The 21,075-nt window shown below is 45.0% G+C and overlaps 1 protein-coding gene across 1 annotated transcript; it reads left to right on the top strand.

The window, feature by feature from the left end:
• Window positions 1-2,202: 2,202 nt before the first annotated feature.
• LOC109885776 (membrane-associated progesterone receptor component 2-like) lies at window positions 2,203-14,868 on the top strand. The gene is made up of 3 exons (XM_020477585.2): window positions 2,203-2,619; window positions 11,670-11,825; window positions 13,347-14,868. Exons 1-3 carry the CDS (start codon window positions 2,277-2,279, stop codon window positions 13,442-13,444), a joined length of 597 nt encoding a protein of 198 aa, XP_020333174.1. The 5' UTR covers window positions 2,203-2,276; the 3' UTR covers window positions 13,445-14,868.
• Window positions 14,869-21,075: the final 6,207 nt, after the last annotated feature.

The raw sequence follows: 21,075 nt of genomic DNA, 5'->3' as shown, positions 1-21,075 counted from the left end.
TGGACAACTACAAATACTTAGGTGTCTGGTTAGACTGTAAACTCTCCTTCCAGACCCATATCAAACATCTCCAATCCAAAGTTAAATCTAGAATTGGCTTCCTATTTCGCAACAAAGCATCCTTCACTCATGCTGCCAAACATACCCTTGTAAAACTGACCATCCTACCAATCCTCGACTTTGGCGATGTCATTTACAAAATAGCCTCCAATACCCTACTCAACAAATTGGATGCAGTCTATCACAGTGCAATCCGTTTTATCACCAAAGCCCCATATACTACCCACCATTGCGACCTGTACGCTCTCGTTGGCTGGCCCTCGCTTCATACTCGTCGCCAAACCCACTGGCTCCATGTCATCTACAAGACCCTGCTAGGTAAAGTCCCCCCTTATCTCAGCTCGCTGGTCACCATAGCATCTCCCACCTGTAGCACACGCTCCAGCAGGTATATCTCTCTAGTCACCCCCAAGACCAATTCTTTCTTTGGCCGCCTCTCCTTCCAGTTCTCTGCTGCCAATGACTGGAACGAACTACAAAAATCTCTGAAACTGGAAACACTTATCTCCCTCACTAGCTTTAAGCACCAACTGTCAGAGCAGCTCACAGATTACTGCACCTGTACATAGCCCACGTACAATTTAGCCCAAACAACTACCTCTTTCCCAACTGTATTTAATTTTTATTTATTTATTTATTTTGCTCCTTTGCACCCCATTATTTTTTTATTTCTACTTTGCACATTCTTCCATTGCAAAACTACCATTCCAGTATTTTACTTGCTATATTGTATTTACTTTGCCATCATGGCCTTTTTTTGCCTTTACCTCCCTTCTCACCTCATTTGCTCACATTGTATATAGACTTGTTTATACTGCATTATTGACTGTATGTTTGTTTTTACTCCATGTGTAACTCTGTGTCGTTTTATCTGTCGAACTGCTTTGCTTTATCTTGGCCAGGTCGCAATTGTAAATGAGAACTTGTTCTCAACTTGCCTACCTGGTTAAATAAAGGTAAAATAAAATAAATAAATAAATAAAATATTCATGTCATGAGGCTAGTAGTGGAACCGATGTGAATTGGCTAGCTAGTTAGCGGGGTGCACGGTAATAGTGTTTCAATCGGTGACATCACTCGCTCTGAGACCTTGAAGTAGTTGATCCCCTTGCTCTACAAGGGCTGTGGCTTTTGTAGAGCAATGGGTAACAATGCTTTGAGAGTGGCTGTTGTCGATGTGTGCAGAGAGTCCCTGGTTCGAGCCCAGGTAGGGGCGAGGAGAGGGACAGAAGCTATACTGTTACAGTAGCATAGCATTTCTCTCCATTGAATACCAGAAGTTGATGTCAACAACCCTCATCGAAAATTCAAAAATAGATTACAATAATGAGATGTATCCACCAATCCAAAGAAAGGATAGGTGGGAGCCAGAAAGCCCGCCGTGCCGCTTTGCGGACAATTACTCCCATTGTTAGGGCGGAGACGTGTATCTTATCAGTATGTCCATAATCTTTGGTTGTACTCTACGTATGTTGTAGACTGTAGAGCATGAACCTGCAGGAGCAAGTCACTGCTTTGAAGTTTGCAGAAAACGTCATGTTGTTGTCCAGGGTCAGCCAAGGTTCTTTGCACTCTGGGAGGGGGACAACATGCAGTTGTCAACCATGATGGAGAGGTCTTTGAGTGGCAGGCCTTACCTGTGAGGAAGAGCATCTTGTCAAGGGCTTGAGGTGGTGGGCTAACATCCAAGCTGAGATATTTGCCAGGCACCCAGAGATGCGTGTGGCCACCTGGGTGTCAGACGGGGAAAGGAGAAAAATGGTTGTCATCCGCATAACAATGATAGGAGAGACCATGTATCCAATAGTACCAGATTTGAAACGATCCCATGTGTAAAGTAAAGTAATGAGTTTGTGCTACGATTGACCCATATTATTAGGCTAATTGACCAGGAATTATTGTTCGTGAGAAAGATTCTCAGCATATGCACATTATTAAAGGCCATGGGCACAAACTGGGCGATTGTAGTTATATTATTTCACAATAACTTAATCCTTACTCTAAATGGCTATGCCGTTAAGAAACTGCGCATTGCTTTCTCCGTGCAACTAATCTCTGGCCTAGAAACACACAACTTTTCGCTATCATTTCAACAAAAAGCCCATTGTTGTCTTGCTGGTGTTATTGTGCTGCTCCTTGAATGATTGACGCAGGCCAATCATATCTGATGAGGAGCCCCAGGTGGGCGGGTCTTTGTGTTCGGCTCTATCGACAGTATGGCGGACGATGGCGACAGGTCGACTGGAGCTGTTGATACTAGTGGCGGGCAGAGAACTTCAGATGAGTCAGAGGGGTTCAGTCTTGGCGGGATGTTGTTAAATTTAAGTATTTTAGTTTTAGTGGTTACGATCTGCTATGTTATTTATCGGCGATGGGGTAAACGGATTGGTGCTGACGCGGCCCAGCGAAGCGAGGCCTCGTCTCTGCCGAAGATGAGAAGACGTGATTTCACTTTGGAGCAACTTGGGGAATACGATGGACTGCAAAACCCCCGGATCATGATGGCAGTCAATATGAAAGTATTCGATGTTACCACCGGCAAAAAGTTTTATGGTCGAGGTAGGAATCCGTGAATGGAAAAGAGCACACTAGTTAGCTAGGCATTGTAGCTTAGCTACTGTGTCTGGCACCAGTCTAGACCAACACAAATGATGATGGCATCGGTTATTTGGGCGCAATAGCTAGCTTCGGCTAGCAAACTAACTCCGTTACAGCAAGTTATTTTAGTGATTTAATTTTGCACGTTAGTTAATCTGGCACTTTGCATTTACATGGCTTGATAGCCAGATAGCTAGTTTGTCTGTGCAAGCAGTGTCTTCTAGTTTGTAGCAGTATGTTAACGTTAGACACGCGTGTTTACAAGGTGGTTAGCTAACTAGCTATCTACGCTACCTGTTACGTAGCTACATCTAATCTAGGTTGTTAGCTAGACAGACTGATCAGCGTTAGCTGAAGTGGGGATCACGAAAACAAACGTTAGCTAGTTAACTAGTTATCCCCAAAGGCGTGCGGAAAAACCAAGCCCCTGTGCTAGCTAGCGCTAAACCACGTCCGTTTTTAAAGCCAGGCATAGTTGCTAGGTAGCAAACAACTTTGCCAGTTAGCTAAATTATCTTACTGCTAAATATCAGAACTGTTTTGAGATCATATCAAGTTACATAGCTAGTTAACTAACAACTAACGTTGTAGGTTGTCCTATACGAGCCATATTCTGAGGATTAATGCTGTGGGCTAGGCCTAGCTGATCAGCTGTAGAAGATTGCTAGGCTCGTAGCTAGGTAGGTATGCTGTTGGCCACTGAAGGACCCTTTAACTTGGCTGGCGGACCCACCCATCAACCTCACTTATGTAATCATGATCATAAATCCATTTACATCATCCATCTAGCTAGCTAGTCTCGTAGAAGTGGAAAGTTAACCAAAAAGGTATCTAACAAGCCTTTAACCAACAATGCAGTTTTAGGAAAAATAAGTGTTAAGTAAAAAATAACAAATAATTAAAGAGCAGCAGAAAAATAACAAAAGTGAGGCTTTATACAGGGGGTAATGGTAGAGTCAATGAGTGGGGGCACTGGTTAGTCGAGGTCATTGAGGTTATATGTACATGAAGGTAGAGTTAAAGTGACTGTGTAACTATAGATTCCGTCCCTCTCCTCACCCCTACCTGGGCTTGAACCAGGGACCCTCTGCACACATCAACAACTGACACCCACGAAGCATCGTTACCCATCGCTCCACAAAACTTGCAGAGCAAGGGGAACAACTACTTCAAGGTCTCAGTGAGTGATGTCACCGATTGAAACGCTATTAGCGAGCACCACCGCGAACTAGCTAGCCATTTCACATCGTTTGCACTCACCCCCCTTTTGCCCTCCTCCTTTTCCCGCAGCAGCCAGTGATCTGGGTCAACAGCATCAATTTAACAGTATAGCTTCTGTCCCTCTCCTCGCCCCGAACCAGGGACCCTCTGCACACATTGACAAGTCACCCTCGAAGCATCGTTACCTATCGCTCCACAAAACCTGCAGAGCAAGGGGAACAACTACTTCAAGGTCTCAGAGCGAGTGACGTCACCGATTTTAAACGCTATTAGCGCGCACCCCAGCTAGCTACCTAGCCATTTCACATCGGGTACATATGCATAGATAATAAACAGAGTAGCATCAGAGTAAAATAGGGAGTGGGGTGTACAGTGCAAATAGTCTGGGTAGCCGTCTGATTAGCTGTTCAGGAGTCTTATTGCTTGGGGTTAGAAGCTGTTAAGAAGCCTTTTGGACCTAGACTTGACGCTCTGGTACCGCTTGCCGTGCGGTAGCAGAGAGAACAGTCTATGACTTGGGTGGCTGGAGTCTTTGACAATTTTTAGAGCCTTCCTCTGACACTGTCTGGTATAGAGGTCCTAGATGGCAAGAAGCTTGGCCCCAGTGATGTACTGGGCTGCTCGCACTACCCTCTAGTGCCTGGTGGTCAGAGGCCGAGTAGTTATGATTCTTTCTCAGGATATGACAAGTGTTTGGTGCTCTATCTGTCCTGTGCTAGTCTTGCTAACACCAGCTTCTCTACGTCCATGTCGGCATGCAGCAACGATAATGTGCCCTCAGACTTCAAGACCATATGGTGGTTGGATATCCCCGTTCTGAATTGAATGAATCATGTTCTATTATTTGCAGCTAACATCATGAATAGGGTGCATAAATCATCACTCACATTTTATACACTAAAATGGGGGACATATTAGACAACTGCAACCTGTTATACATTACGATCGTGTGGCTAGCAAGTAGCAACTAACTTTAGCTTGCATTGATCAGCCTATAGAAAGCCAGCCAGCTAATAAACTTTAGCTTGTTTGCTATCAACTTGAAATCGGCTAGCTAGCCTTATGTATGTTTTAGTTATAAATGAACTAGTTAGCTAATTATAGGCTGAACATTTCCTTACTCCACTGAAGTTATTCTTGTTTCTTCTTGAATGTCCTCTATATATTAAGTCAATGATGTGAATCACCCATGCATTCTAGCTAGCTACTACTGTACTACCCATGTTCACTTATGGCATGTTTCCTCCCTGCCCCCTAATTTTGCAATGCATGAACGTGAAGTACCCTAAACCTGAATAGATCTGTCTGACCCAAAAATATCTATTGATTTTGTTAGTTAGCCTCACTCATATCATATTGAAAACTGCAAACATCTTAGAATTGCACAAATCAAAAATTTAGCTCCGGTATCAAGAGTGGGGCCACTAAAATGTTTTACTCGCAGTGGGGGGTTTATGGATGTGGTTACGCAGACCGGCCCTCCATGATGTGCTGTAGAGTGTGCTGTCTTTCATCCCTCTAGCCTGGTGCAGTGGGACAATTCTTGTTCAGCCTCATAGTAGCATGATTATGGATAGTTCAACTCCTGTAAATAGTGAACATATTTTTTTTGATGTCCATGGGACAGTTTTCCAACCATAACATTGTAAAACACTCACAGTGGGCTATGAGTTTTTCCAACTTGAGACCCTAGCAGGGTTTCCTTTAGGAAAATGTGGTGCCGGACAATGTGACCGGGAAGATGTTAATTTACCAGTCATTTCAGAAATTTACCGGACCCCTATGCATTGGTTGTGTAACCCATTAGGGTGTCCACCCATGGTGCTCAGAGTAACCCATTAGGGTGTCCACCCATGGTGCTCAGAGTAACCCATTTGGGCGTCCAACCATGGTGCTCAGAGTAACCCATTAGGGTGTCCACCCATGGTGCTCAGAGTAACCCATTAGGGTGTCCACCCATGGTGCTCAGAGTAAACCATTAGGGTGTCCACCCATGGTGCTCAGAGTAACCCATTAGGGTGTCCACCCATGGTGCTCAGAATGACAGAAATCACATCAGAGTGTGAAATCAGAAATCAGAGTATAGTAATTTCTCTTAACAGAACATGCAACTCCTGTAATGAAGCGATTCGTAATGAATGCGATTTGAGGCAAAGCTCCATTCTAAACAGCGCATATGGTGTGTCTCCAGAATGGGGAGGGGTGTGGTGAAGATATGGTGTGTCTCTCCAGAATGGGGAGGGGTGTGGTAAAGATATGGTGTGTGTCTCCAGAATGGGGAGGGGTGTGGTGAAGATATGGTGTGTCTCTCCAGAATGGGGAGGGGTGTGGTAAAGATATGGTGTGTCTCTCCAGAATGGGGAGGGGTGTGGTAAAGATATGGTGTGTCTCTCCAGAATGGGGATGGGGGTGTGGTGAAGGTATGGTGTGTCTCTCCAGAATGGGGATGGGGGTGTGGTGAAGATATGGTGTGTCTCTCCAGAATGGGGATGGGGGTGTGGTGAAGATATGGTGTGTCTCTCCAGAATGGGGATGGGGGTGTGGTGTGTCTCTCCAGAATGGGGATGGGGGTGTGGTGAAGATATGGTGTGTCTCTCCAGAATGGGGATGGGGGTGTGGTGTGTCTCTCCAGAATGGGGATGGGGGTGTGGTGAAGATATGGTGTGTCTCTCCAGAATGGGGATGGGGTTGTGGTGAAGGTATGGTGTGTCTCTCCAGAATGGGGATGGGGGTGTGGTGAAGATATGGTGTGTCTCTCCAGAATGGGGATGGGGGTGTGGTGAAGATATGGTGTGTCTCTCCAGAATGGGGATGGGGGTGTGGTGTGTCTCTCCAGAATGGGGATGGGGGTGTGGTGAAGATATGGTGTGTCTCTCCAGAATGGGGATGGGGGTGTGGTGAAGATATGGTGTGTCTCTCCAGAATGGGGATGGGGGTGTGGTGAAGATATGGTGTGTCTCTCCAGAATGGGGATGGGGTTGTGGTGAAGGTATGGTGTGTCTCTCCAGAATGGGGATGGGGGTGTGGTGAAGATATGGTGTGTCTCTCCAGAATGGGGATGGGGGTGTGGTGAAGATATGGTGTGTCTCTCCAGAATGGGGATGGGGGTGTGGTGTGTCTCTCCAGAATGGGGATAGGGGTGTGGTGAAGATATGGTGTGTCTCTCCAGAATGGGGATGGGGGTGTGGTGAAGATATGGTGTGTCTCTCCAGAATGGGGATGGGGGTGTGGTGAAGATATGGTGTGTCTCTCCAGAATGGGGATGGGGGTGTGGTGAAGATATGGTGTGATGGCTCAGCAGTATTTAATGATGGCTCAGCAGTGATGATGATCAGTGATGATCAGTGATGATCACTGAGCCATCAGTGATGATGGCTCAGCAGTATTTATGCGCTCATTTCTTTAGCCTCCAGTGAATTACAGTGTATCAATATGTCTATATGGCAGAGGCTGATCTCACATTAGTTGATTTTTGGATTTTATTTTACTTCTGATTTTTATGATTAACCACGTGACATTGATTTTGAGAAATGATAACGTTATCATTGAAATGAAACTTCCACGAAAATGCTAATTTGAAAATCGTAACTACAGATCGATAGAAATGGTAGGATAAATTGTAAGCTTCCCCAAACTTTAAGTGTTTATAATAGAATTACCTCCACGTTTCCATGGTGGGATTTGCCTATAGGCTACTTTGAAGCAAGGCAAGACATGCCTCGTAATATGAAGTAAAACATTCACGTTTCAAACAATTAAGTAGGCCTATGTTTTTGAAATGCATACTGCCTCCAGCTCACATTGTAAAGTGGTGGGGACGCGCTGATAGCCTATTGCATTCACGTGAATGTGAGGCACACTTCAATTAGGCTACCAGTTGACAAATAGAAATAGCAGGAGTAGCTCCTTTAATTGTGCACCAAAACTGTTTTTAACACACGATTACGTTTAGCATTGTTGTGCAATGAATGGGCTGAAACAAGGAAATTGGCTCCAGCAGCAACCAGCTGAGGAGCTGCAGGAGAAATCCCGCTCAAAATAGGCTGTGTGATGTGTTAGTCATTATGTAGACTAATCAAAATACACACACGCCAAGTTAATTCCACTATATTATGCAAATTAACCTATAGACAGATAAGCGTGACGGTCACATGTCATGGACTAGTATTTCCATCAATTAATCCTTGAGTCTATTGACGCACCCATGCGTCAATCTAAGTAACATTTTTAAAAAAAATCCATCAGTTTAAACTAGAGATCTTCATGGGCTGCGTGTCAATCCACCCCATCCGCTAACGTCGGCCTTCCACATCTGTGGTGAAAGGTAGCAGAGCTAAAGCGGTGTTTGTCAGACCAAGAGACATCCCGGAAATCGTTCTTCTCACAAAAATGTCTGTTGCATATGAGTGGTTTGACCGACAAACTATTGTGACCACTCTATGGAAAGGGGAGACTCTGACGAACATGATGTTCTCTGTTTAGCTTTACAAGTGTCACGGGACCTGTATGAGGGTAACCCACACAAACTAATGGAAGTAGTTTTGTGCCAGCAAAAATAAGGGGTTAATTGTGTCCAGAAAACACATATTTCCTGAGCTTTCCTATCTCCTATATATAGGACAGACACTTAACCTTATTTTTTGACTCTTTTTTTGCCATTTCTGAATGTGTTGTTCAATTCGTTTCTATGGGCTATTGTAGTAAAGGCCAAATTCAATATGTTATATGTCGTCACTGTTAGGTTAATTTCAGTCAATAATGGAATGAAAAGGTCTAGGTAGCCTAGCCAGCCAAGCCATTTGTGGCACACCTGTTATGTCAGTGGCGGCTGGCTTGGGTCCCACAACATCCTCTTGCAGATACTACCTTCATATTCTCTGTGTCCTACAGCAGGACAAGTGGAGAGAAGAGCGAGAGAGGGGTGTTTCAATGTACAGGCCGTGCTGGGGGTCATGATGCCTGTGCTGAAGGGCAAGTGAGCAGACATCGGCACAGACACCTACAGGAGCTTCTGATGTTAAGTCAAACCACCTCTGGCACTACTTCTTGCAGTACTTGAAGAAAACCTTCTATAGACATTCCCTCCCTGAACCAGACTATATATTCTTATCACTCTCTCTGGCTGTGTCCGAATACCCATTCTTGCGTTCTAAATAGTAGGTTGTTAGAGTATGCAAAATAATTTTGTTTAAATGTGACATTTTAAACATCAAGTATACTTTAAATGCCTGATGCCAAAGCCTAAATGTGTATGACAACAGCTGATGGATCAGATATGGGGAGGATCAACCAATAGCGGGAAACAACGCAATTGCGCATGACACATTCTCAGTATGCCAAAATAAATGTTTTATAGTATGCAACATTTCATCTAGTATGGTTTAAATGCCAGGATGTTGTACTTATCTCCGCTCTTCATCTAGTAGGATTAGATGTGCACTTTCCCACAATATATTGGAAGAGGTGGGCTGCGAGTGATGGGCTCTAGCTCTCTTCAAGTAGCCAACAACAAAACTAGGCTACTTAACTGGGAAGATACCCAAAGCTACTGTGGTGGTGTTCAAATGTAGGCTAAGTAGTTTTTGTTCTCCTTAAAATGTTCATGAATATTGCATCTTTGAAAATTATATTTTGATTTCTGAATGTGTCGGCACCGGGGAACGGGGATATGGCTGCGTTACTAATGTCATATTAATCAGGACTTTTGATTTGAACAGAGTTAGTTTCATAGGCTATGCTACCTTCTTGAATTATTACAGTTATGGATCAAGCAGTTATTCTGATCTCGTTCCCAATGATCAATGCTTTAGTTTATTATGTTGCTGTCCAGTGGTTCTGAAGTTAGGTTAGGGTCCACGTTTTCTGTGCAATAGCCTTTTGATTTGAACATTGGAAATGTTAGGGTTTGTGTACTAGGCTATTTGATTTATATACAGTACCAGTCAAAAGTTTGGACACCTACTCATTCAATGGTTTTATGTTGCACCCTTCTATCACTGTATTTAGTCTACTTAATGGTCCATCGCTGTATTTAGTCTACTTAATGGTCCATCGCTGTATTTAGTCTACTTAATGGTCCATCGCTGTATTTAGTCTACTTAATGGTCCATCGCTGTATTTAGTCTACTTTAATGGTCCATCGCTGTATTTAGTCTACTTTAATGGTCCATCGCTGTATTTAGTCTACTTTAATGGTCCATCGCTGTATTTAGTCTACTTTAATGGTCCATCGCTGTATTTAGTCTACTTTAATGGTCCATCGCTGTATTTAGTCTACTTTAATGGTCTATTGCTGTATTTAGTCTACTTTAATGGTCCATTGCTGTATTTAGTCTACTTTAATGGTCCATCGCTGTATTTAGTCTACTTAATGTCTTATGTGTATTATGTTAATGTGTACATGTATCCATCACTGTGCCATTCTATATTGTTGAGGTACAGTTCTAGGTCATTGTTCATACCATATGTAGGTCATATGAACTTCATCCACAACGATTCAGATGATTTTGGAGCTGTATAGGACTGAGGTCAACATATCTCTCCCTGTCTTCCCCAACCAGCTCTCCGGACTTCCGAAGACAAGGTCTCATGCACCCTCCCATATAGTGTTCTTGTCTTTCTCCACAACCACCGATCTGAGACCCAGGGCTGTTGCATCGCGGATTTGGTCGACCATAGACTTTAACAGCGATGCGAAGGCCAGAATTTGAGGCTTTTTACCTAGCCTCTTGAAGATTAAAACTAGCTAGCTAACTGGTGAAGGAGGCTTTTGGCAAGTCCGCCAATACATCCTCCCCTCGCACAAGGCTTGAAATGCTACTATTTGAATTCAATCCCTAAATTGGTTGTTACTATGTGGCAGTGGTCTCGATCCCCTTTCCAGAAGGCTCCATCACTGAGTTTTCCCCCAGCAGTTTTAGTTAGACTAGCTAACTTTAGCTCTCCAGTGGGGGCGTAGCAAGTTGACGAGGAAGCATGTGGGACGTTGCGCATGCAAATAGCGTGTTTTTGAAAACTAATAAACGTGGGTGGAGTCACGTGGGTCGCCGGCGCCTCGGTGGAGTCACGTGGGTCGCCGGCGCCTCGGTGGAGTCACGTGGGTCGCCGCCGCCTCGGTGGAGTCACGTGGGTCGCCGCCGCCTCGGTGGAGTCACGTGGGTCGCCGGCGCCTCGGTGGAGTCACGTGGGTCGCCGGCGCCTCGGTGGAGTCACGTGGGTCGCCGGCGCCTCGGTGGAGTCACGTGGGTCGCCGGCGCCTCGGTGGAGTCACGTGGGTCGCCGCCGCCTCGGTGGAGTCACGTGGGTCGCCGCCGCCTCGGTGGAGTCACGTGGGTCGCCGCCGCCTCGGTGGAGTCACGTGGGTCGCCGCCGCCTCGGTGGAGTCACGTGGGTCGCCGCCGCCTCGGTGGAGTCACGTGGGTCGCCGCCGCCTCGGTGGAGTCACGTGGGTCGCCGCCGCCTCGGTGGAGTCACGTGGGTCGCCGCCGCCTCGGTGGAGTCACGTGGGTCGCCGCCGCCTCGGTGGAGTCACGTGGGTCTCCGCCGCCTCGGTGGAGTCACGTGGGTCGCCGCCTCCCCCGTGGAGTCACGTGGGTCGCCGCCTCCCCCGTGGAGTCACGTGGGTCGCCACCGCCTCCGTGGAGTCACGTGGGTCGCCTCGTGTCATTTGTTTAATAGAACCATATTCTGTTTACTGCACTGCTTCTCCCTACAGACGGTCCTTATAGAACTGATCCGTAGTTAAATTCAGTAGGTATATATTCTGTTTAATATACTGTCTCTCCCTACAGACGGTCCTTATGGTATCTTTGCGGGCCGGGATGCATCGAGGGGTCTGGCCACGTTCTGTTTGGAGAAAGATGCCTTGAGGGAGGACTATGATGACCTGTCAGACCTCAACGCTGTTCAGATGGAGTCAGTCAGAGAGTGGGAGATGCAGTTCATGGGTATGTTATAAAAGATATGAAACATACAGTACCAGTCAAAAGTTTGGACACCTACTCATTTGAGGGTTTGTCTTTATTTTTTACATTGTAGAATAATAGTGAAGACAAAACTATTAAATAACACATGGAATCATGTAGTAACCAGAAAAGTGTTATACAATTCAAAATATATTTTATATTTGAGATTCTTCAAAGTAGCCACCCTTTGCCTTGATGACAGTTTTGCACACTCTTGGCATTCTCTCAACCAGCTTCATGAGGTAGTCACCTGAATGTATTTCAATTAACAGGTGTGCCTTGTTAATTTGTGGAATTTCTTTCCTTAATGGGTTTGAGCCAATCAGTTGTGTAGTGACAAGGTAGGGGTGGTATATATAAGATAGCCCTATTGGGTAAAATACCAAGTCCATATTATGGCAAGAACAGCTCAAATAAGCAAAGAGAAACAACAGTCCATTACTTTAAGACATGAAGGTCAGTCAATCCAGAAAATGTCAAGAACTTTGACAGTTTCTTCAAGTCCGGTTGCAAAAACCATGAAGCTCTATGATGAAACTGGCTCTAGTAAGGACCGCCACAGGAAAGGAAGACCCAGAGTTACCTCTGATGCAGAGGATACATTCATTAGAGTTCAAGTAACAGACACATCAGGCCTTCATGGTCGAATTGCTGCAAAGAAACCCCTACTAAAGAACACCAATAAGAAGAAGAGACATGCTTGGACCAAGAAACACAAGCAATGGACATTAGACCGGTGGAAATGTCCTATGGTCCAAATTTGAGATGTTTGGTTCCAACCGCCGTGTCTTTGTGAGACGCATAGTAGGTGAACAGATGATCTCCGCATGTGTGAATTCCACCGTGAAGCACGGAGGAGGTGGTATGAGGGTGCTTTGCTGGTGACACTGTGAATTCAAGGCACACTTAATCAGTATGGCTACCACAACATTCTGCAGCGATACGCCATCCCATCTGGTTTGTGCTTAGTGGGACTATCATTGTTTTTTCAGCATGGAAAAAAAACACCACTACTCCAGGCTGTGTAAGGGCTAATTGACCAAGAAGGAAAGTGATGGAGTGCTGCATCAGATGACCCGGCCTCCACAATCGGCCAACCTCAACCCAATTGAAATGGTTTGGGATGAGTTGGACCGCAGAGTGAAGGAAAATCAGCCAACAAGTGCTCAGCATATATGGGAACTCCTTCAAGACTGTTTGAAAAGCAATCCAGGTAAAGCTGGTTGAGAGAATGCCAAGAATGCCATGTTTGTGGTTACTACAAGATTCCATGTGTTATTTCATAGTTTGATGTCTTCACTATTATTCTACAATGTTGGAAATAGAAAAAATAAAGCAAAACCCTTGAATGAGTAGGTGCATCCAAACCTTTGACTGGTACTGTATGTTTGGATATTTAGATATGTAGGCTATAAAGATGTATATCTATGGCTATATTGAAGCCCATTGAAGATGAGAATTCAGAGTGCAGTTTGATTTGACCCCTGTGATCTCGCATTACAGAAAAATATGATTATGTTGGTCGGCTATTAAAGCCCGGGGATGAGCCTTCAGAATACACGGATGAAGAGGACATCAAGGACCACCTGAAACATGACTGAACTGTTGCCCTGCTCTGTTCTGTTCACACCACCAACCAAAGCCAGGACCCAAACACCTGCCAGCGCCCGCCTGCCCCTCCCCTGCCCCCCTCTCTCCCCCCGCCCCCTCTCTCCCCCGCCTTCCCTCCCTAGCCATTCGTCCTCCTCTGATTGGATGGTCCAGTGGGCGGGCTCTGAACTGACTCCTCCATCATACAGATCACCACCAACAGAAACCAATGTTGACAAACTGTTTCAGGGGGATTTGAAGGACATTAACTGGGTTTTGTGCTGTTAGAATATCTGAAAAAGGAAAAGAAACAAAACATTGCTAGAATGCTAGAATTTTCCTTGTGATGTCACGGTTCTCTTCATGTAAACAGAAGCAGAGTGGTTGTGATGGTCAGAGAAGACTGGGTGGAAAGGGAGAGCTTTTAGTTTTGTTCTTCTCCCTCCTCTCAACTGCTTTAGCATTCGATTAGAACCTTATCAATCAATTAATCGATTGCCTGTGGGACTTTTGTTGAAGAAAAAAAACATTTGTTTAACTTTCCCCAATTGAAAAGGCAGTGCTGTGGCCTAACCAAAGGCAATGGGAGGGGAGTTATGTTCCTGTGTTGGTAGTGTGTACACCAGTAGGTTCTCTCTGTCAACATGTCGTTCTGTTTGTGGGGTTCCATGTGATTCTATTTGTGTGTGATTCTATTTGTGATGGGGGGGGGGGGGGGGGTAGTAACATATTTAGAATCACTCAGATTGATTGATTGGGTAATACAAAGGGAAGGTAAGCTGACAGACAGTTCTAATCAATCAACCATTTCCAAGCCACACTACTAGATGTCTGTACAATCCCCAGGACATGAAATGGTCAAAGTATTAATTGTGCCTTATTTTGTTTTATACTACTAAAATCCTGACCAGTCTAAAAAAAAATAAGTGGGAGATTTGTAAAACTATTGTACCCTTCCTGTTTATTAGATCTTTATCTTTGAGGTGTTCTGAAGAGCAGTCTGCTTTAGCGGTATCAGATGAAGGCATGCTCTGGTCTGAGAGAGTCTCCCCACGTCACAACCTTGTATGTATGTGTATATATATATATATATAGACCTCCGTGTTACTGCCATATTTATGTAGTTAATGATGAATTCCATTTATTTCTGTGTTGTATTGGCCAAAAGCCCCATGTTTTTTTTGTTTTTTTTTAAATGTGGGTGAATTTCAAAAGGAACATTGAAAGTGCTGTGGGGTGGGATCGGGGTATGTTCAAATTTGGGAAAGAAGTCGCTTGTAAATATATCTATCATTTTATTAAAGCATGTGCAACAATGATGAACTATGCTGAATTCCTGCCAAGTCATGTATTTAATGTTGGGTATGTGTCTGCAGAGAGAGACCGAGGCAAGGGATTCCTTCATGCATAATAAACTGATTTGGTTAATAATTCATGTCTGATTTATGTTAAATCATTGTTTGTGTAAGACAGAAATGTAGAATGTTACCATACCTAGTCAAATACCCATCTCTACTTTACAGAAGGAAAACTATAGGTGAAATTCAAAAGGCCACTGATACTACAGTGAACAAAAATATCAACGAGTTTAAGGAAATCTGTCAATTGAAATAAGTTCATTAGGCCCTAATCTTTGTATTTCGCATAACTGGGAATACAGATACATTTTTTTTTTCAAGAAAAAAGGGCTTGGATCAGAAAACCAGTCAGTATCTGGTGTGACCATTTACCTCATGCAGCATGACACCTCCTTCGCATAGACTTGATCAGTCCATAAGACTCATATCGGCCCCTGAGTCGATAAGTACCTGGAGAGACTTGGACTGGTCCCCCCCCCCACAGCATGGAGACGGGCGAGAAGCAAAATTGTCCTTAAGATTCACCAGAGTACTCATTCCAACAAATGAGCTAGGTCTCTTGAAGGGGCAGGTAGGCACATAATGACCGGCAGTACCGCAATACAGACAACTCTGGGTGTTAAGTCTGCGTACATGTTCGGCTGGAGATGAGGTAAAACGGCTGTCTTCGGAGGCTCTTTGAGGAACTTGGGTTCCTCTCTGGGACTTCCGGAGTCCTTGAGTGAGCGATTGGGACTGCAATCAAACTTCTTCTCCCTCCTAAGTTCCTGTAGCCGTCCATTGATACGGATGGATAAGGTGATGAGTGAGTCGAGATCTGTTGGCAGTTCCCGGGCTATACTTCCTCCTATAATCCGTGCAGGAACGTGTAGAACAGTGCTTCCGGGTTCCATGCACCCTCCTCAGCTAGCGTGTGGAAATCCACTGCATAGTCTGCCACACTGAGGGAGTCCTGCTGAAGCTGGAGTAACTTCTGAGTTCATAGTCTGCCACACTGAGGGAGTCCTGCTGAAGCTGGAGTAACTTCTGGGTTCATAGTCTGCCACACTGATGGAGTCCTGCTGAAGCTGAAGTAATTTCTGGGTTCATAGTCTGCCACACAGAGGGAGTCCTGCTGAAGTAACTTCCAGGTTCATAGTCTGCCACACTGAGGGAGTCCTGCTGAAGTAACTTCCAGGTTCATAGTCTGCCACACTGATGGAGTCCTGCTGAAGCTGGAGTAACTTCCAGGTTCATAGTCTGCCACACTGAGGGAGTCCTGCTGAAGCTGGAGTAACTTCCAGGTTCATAGTCTGCCACACTGAGGGAGTCCTGCTGAAGCTGGAGTAACTTCTGGGTTCATAGTCTGCCACACAGAGGGAGTCCTGCTGAAGCTGAAGTAATTTCTGGGTTCATAGTCTGCCACACTGAGGGAGTCCTGCTGAAGTAACTTCCAGGTTCATAGTCTGCCACACTGAGGGAGTCCTGCTGAAGCTGAAGTAACTTCTGGGTTCATAGTCTGCCACACTGAGGGAGTCCTGCTGAAGTAACTTCCAGGTTCATAGTCTGCCACACTGAGGGAGTCCTGCTGAAGCTGTAGTAACTTCCAGGTTCATAGTCTGCCACACTGAGGGAGTCCTGCTGGAGTAACTTCTGGGTTCATAGTCTGCCACACTGAGGGAGTCCTGCTGAAGCTGAAGTAACTTCTGGGTTCATAGTCTGCCACACTGATGGAGTCCTGCTGAAGTAACTTCCAGGTTCATAGTCTGCCACACTGAGGGAGTCCTGCTGAAGTAACTTCCAGGTTCATAGTCTGCCACACTGAGGGAGTCCTGCTGAAGCTGGAGTAACTTCCAGGTTCATAGTCTGCCACACTGAGGGAGTCCTGCTGAAGCTGTAGTAACTTCCAGGTTCATAGTCTGCCACACTGAGGGAGTCCTGCTGAAGCTGAAGTAACTTCTGGGTTCATAGTCTGCCACACTGAGGGAGTCCTGCTGAAGCTGAAGTAACTTCTGGGTTCATAGTCTGCCACACTGAGGGAGTCCTGCTGGAGTATCTTCTGGTTTCATAGTCTGCCACACTGAGGGAGTCCTGCTGAAGCTGGAGTAACTTCCAGGTTCATAGTCTGCCACACTGAGGGAGTCCTGCTGAAGCTGTAGTAACTTCCAGGTTCATAGTCTGCCACACTGAGGGAGTCCTGCTGAAGCTGAAGTAACTTCTGGGTTCATAGTCTGCCACACTGAGGGAGTCCTGCTGAAGCTGAAGTAACTTCTGGGTTCATAGTCTGCCACACTGATGGAGTCCTGCTGAAGTAACTTCCAGGTTCATAGTCTGCCACACAGAGGGAGTCCTGCTGAAGTAACTTCCAGGTTCATAGTCTGCCACACTGAGGGAGTCCTGCTGAAGTAACTTCCAGGTTCATAGTCTGCCACACTGAGGGAGTCCTGCTGAAGTAACTTCCAGGTTCATAGTCTGCCACACTGAGAGAGTCCTGCTGAAGCTGGAGTAACTTCTGGGTTCATAGTCTGCCACACTGAGGGAGTCCTGCTGGAGTAACTTCCAGGTTCATAGTCTGCCACACTGAGGGAGTCCTGCTGAAGCTGTAGTAACTTCCAGGTTCATAGTCTGCCACACTGAGGGAGTCCTGCTGAAGCTGGAGTAACTTCTGGGTTCGTAGTCTGCTACACTGAGGGAGTCCGGCTGAAGCTGGACGAAGGCCCTCCCGGACATCAGCGTGATGAGGTACGCTATCTTAGAGAATTCTGAGGGGAAGGAGGAATGCTGCACCTCCCTGACGAGGGAACACTGAGCGAGAAACACCCGACAGGTGCCCAACTCTCCATCAAAGTGCTCCGGGGGAGGTAAGTGGGGTTCACTGGCAACTGGGTTGACTGTGCTGCTACCAGCCGGGTTACGGAGTGGCTAGGAGGTTACCGTCGTGGTAGGCTGCCTAGTAGACAGCCCACGGAATTACTCCTGCAATGTGCCCAATGCTAGGTCGTGACGTTCGGCCACGGCCTGGAACCCTTCCATCAGACCGTGAAGAGAACTCCTCGTGCCTTCCAATGGTGGCTCCTTGGGAGGAAATGGCATTGCAGAGCTGGTCCAAGTCTGCTGGGTCAGTCATGGCCAGTTCATACTATCATGTTTTAGGTACGACCCAGGTGCCGACAGTGTTGAAGAAACTAAAGTTTATTCTTAGGAAGGCAAATGACAGGTCAAGGCAGGCAGGGGTTAGGGTCAGGTCAGGCAGAGGTCAGGTCAGACTCAGGGTCAGGTCAGGCAGGGGTCAATAATCCAGAGAGGGTGTAAGGCACTGGAACAGCAGGCGCGCTCAGGGTCAGGTCAGGCAGAGGTCGGTAATCCAGAGTAGAGGCAAAGGTACAGGATGGCAGGTAGGGTCAGGGCAGGCAGGAAAAGTCAAAACAAGGACTATAGCAAAGACAGGTCAGGGAAAAACGCTGGTAGGTTTGAACGAACACAACTAACCGGCACAGACAGACAGAAAACACATATGTGCCCAGGGGATAATGGGGAAGATGGGCGACACCTGGAGGGGGGTGGAGACAAGCACAAGGATATGTGAAACAGATCAGGGCGTGAAACACTCCAAAGTTAGTTACTTTAAGGAGCAGTTGTGTCTCTTTGGGTCTAACCCCAAGAAGTTCTGGAAAACAGTTAAAGACCTGGAGAATAAACCCTCCTCACAGCTACCCATGTCCCTTAACGTTGATGATGTGGTTGTTACTGTCAAGTAGCACATGGCTGAGCTCTTTAATCACAACTTCATTAAGTCAGTATTCCTATTTGACTCAGCCATGTCTCCTTGCCCGTCCAACATTTCCTCATCTCCCACCCCTTCTAATGCGACGATCCCCGATGCCCCTCCCTCTTTTTCCCCTGCCCCACTAAATTGTTTCTCCCTGCAGGCAGTCACTGAGTCTGAGGTGCTAAAGGTGCTCCTGAAACTTGACCCCAAAAAAACATCTGGGTCAGATCCTTGAGGGCCGCCGTGGTATCGGCTTGAGGCGGGAAATATACACGGCTGTGACAATAACCAATGAGAATTATCTTGGTAGATAATATGGTCGTGTTCTTTTCTTCTCAGGAAGGCCAAGTCTGAATATATTATGTCTGTTACCACTGATAACCTGAATGACCCTAGAAAGTTTAGAAGGCTATTAAGTCTATGTCTGGTAACAGTAATGTTAATGAATTACCGTCATGTGTTTTGAAGGACTCTGTATATGACAAAACTGAAATGCTGAATTGTTTCAATGAGCACTTTGTATAATCTGGTAGGCTGTTCGATTCAGTGTCCTCTGCACAACCCTGTGTGGATGAACCAGTGAGAGCTGGTCAAACTTTTAGCTTTTTGCCATTCTCAGTGCAGGTGGTACATAAAGCCCTGAAATCCTTAGATCAGAGAAAGCCTGCAGGTCCTGATCTTTTTGATCCCTGCTTTTTAAATCTGGCAGCTGATTTCATAGCTGAACCACTTACATATCTGTTCAATCTAACCCTGGAATGTAATGAAATTCCAAAGATCTGGAAATCAGCATTTGTCCTACCAGTTTTAAAAGGGGGAGATCCAACTCTTTTAAATAATTATAGGCCAATCTCAAAGCTGTCACCCCTGGTGAAAATACTTGAAACCCTTATGAGTGAACAGCTAAAATAGTTTTTTATTTACTAACTATATTTTATCAATGTACCAATCGGGTTTCAGTAAGAAGCATAGCACAATTTCAGCAGCCATGAAGGTTGTAAATGATATCACTGAAGCCCTTGACAAAAAACAGCAGTGTCTCACTTTTTATTGATCTCTCTAAGGCTTTTGAAACAGTTGATCATGCTATACTAAGGCAGAGATTGTCGAGTGTAAGTCTTTCAGAGCATGCAGTTGCATGGTTTGCTAACCATCTGTCTGATAGAACTCAGTGCACTCAATTTGATGTGCTCATGTCTGTTAAATTGTCTGTCTTGTGCCCCAAGGCTCTGTACTTGGTCCTCTCTTATTCACTATTTATATAAATGATTAAGACAAAAATGTCCAAAATGCGCAACTTAATTTTTATGCTGATGATACTGTTATTTACTGTTGTGCCTCGTCTCTTACAAAAGCTTTCCAGAACTTGTGAACTGCTTTTTATACTGTTCGACATACCTTGTGTCAATTGAAACTTATCCTCGATACTGACAAAACTAAACTAATGGTGTTTTCTAAAGCAAGAAATAGACCTCTGAACCTTTCAGCATTACTACCTGTCAGGGCAAGGAGATTGAGGTTGGAATAAATATCTTGGAATTTTAATTGATGACAGCCTCTCTTTTAAATTGCATATTCAGCAACTTACAAAACAATTGAAGCTGAAATTGGGATTTTATTTTAGGAATAAGGCCTGTTTTTCTTTTGAAGCCAGAAGGAGGCTAGTATCAGCTACATTAATGCCTTTACTAGACTATGGGGATATTTTATATATGAATGCTTCCGCTCAGTGTTTGAGATCAATTGACACTCTTTACCATGGCACTTTGAGATTTATTTTAAACTGCAAAACCGTTACGCATCACTGCACTTTGTATACCAGGGTTGGCTGGCCTTCTCTAGTCACTCGTAGGCTCAGTCACTGGTATACTTTTATTTACAAAGCCATTTTGGGTTTACTACCTTTTTATTTGGCCTTTTTTATTGTTCAGAAATGTGGGTACTCTCTTCGTTCGCTGGACTTTATCCTGCTAACTGTTTCAAATGTCCGAACTGAATTTGGTAAAAGGGCTTTTATGTACTCTGCACCATCGTTTTGGAACGCCTTACAAAATACTTTTAAACTGGAAGAACTTGTCTCGATTGGTATTTTTAAATCATTGATGAATGATCTTGAGGCTGATTCCCTGACCTGTCAATGTTTTTAATTTGCTGTTTTTGATTTTGTTATACTCTTGTGAATTCTATGGTTTTTACTAGATTACTTGTAGTTTTTCATGTTGTTTGTCTGTAATTTTTGTAATGATTTGGTGCTGCCTATCTTGGCAAGGACGCTCTTGATACAGAGATTTTAAATCTCAATGAGCCTTTCCTGGTTAAATAAATGTTAAATAAATAAATCAAATCAAATTTGATTGTGAGAATTATAGGTCAGGTGAACAAAAGGACTTGAGTTCCTGTATGTTGTTACGATTACACCATGAGTCGTTAATCATGAGACATACACCCCCGCCCTTCTTCTTCCCAGAGAGATCACTCCCCCCTATCTGAGATGTCTACTGTAGCCGCCATCCTTCACATACAACACATGTTCTGC

Source organism: Oncorhynchus kisutch, linkage group LG14 (assembly GCF_002021735.2).
Source record: "Oncorhynchus kisutch isolate 150728-3 linkage group LG14, Okis_V2, whole genome shotgun sequence".
In the NCBI taxonomy this organism is placed as follows: domain Eukaryota; kingdom Metazoa; phylum Chordata; class Actinopteri; order Salmoniformes; family Salmonidae; genus Oncorhynchus; species Oncorhynchus kisutch.
The sequence above is the reverse complement of the archived record's forward strand: the minus strand, read 5'-3'. Positions and strand labels throughout refer to the sequence as shown.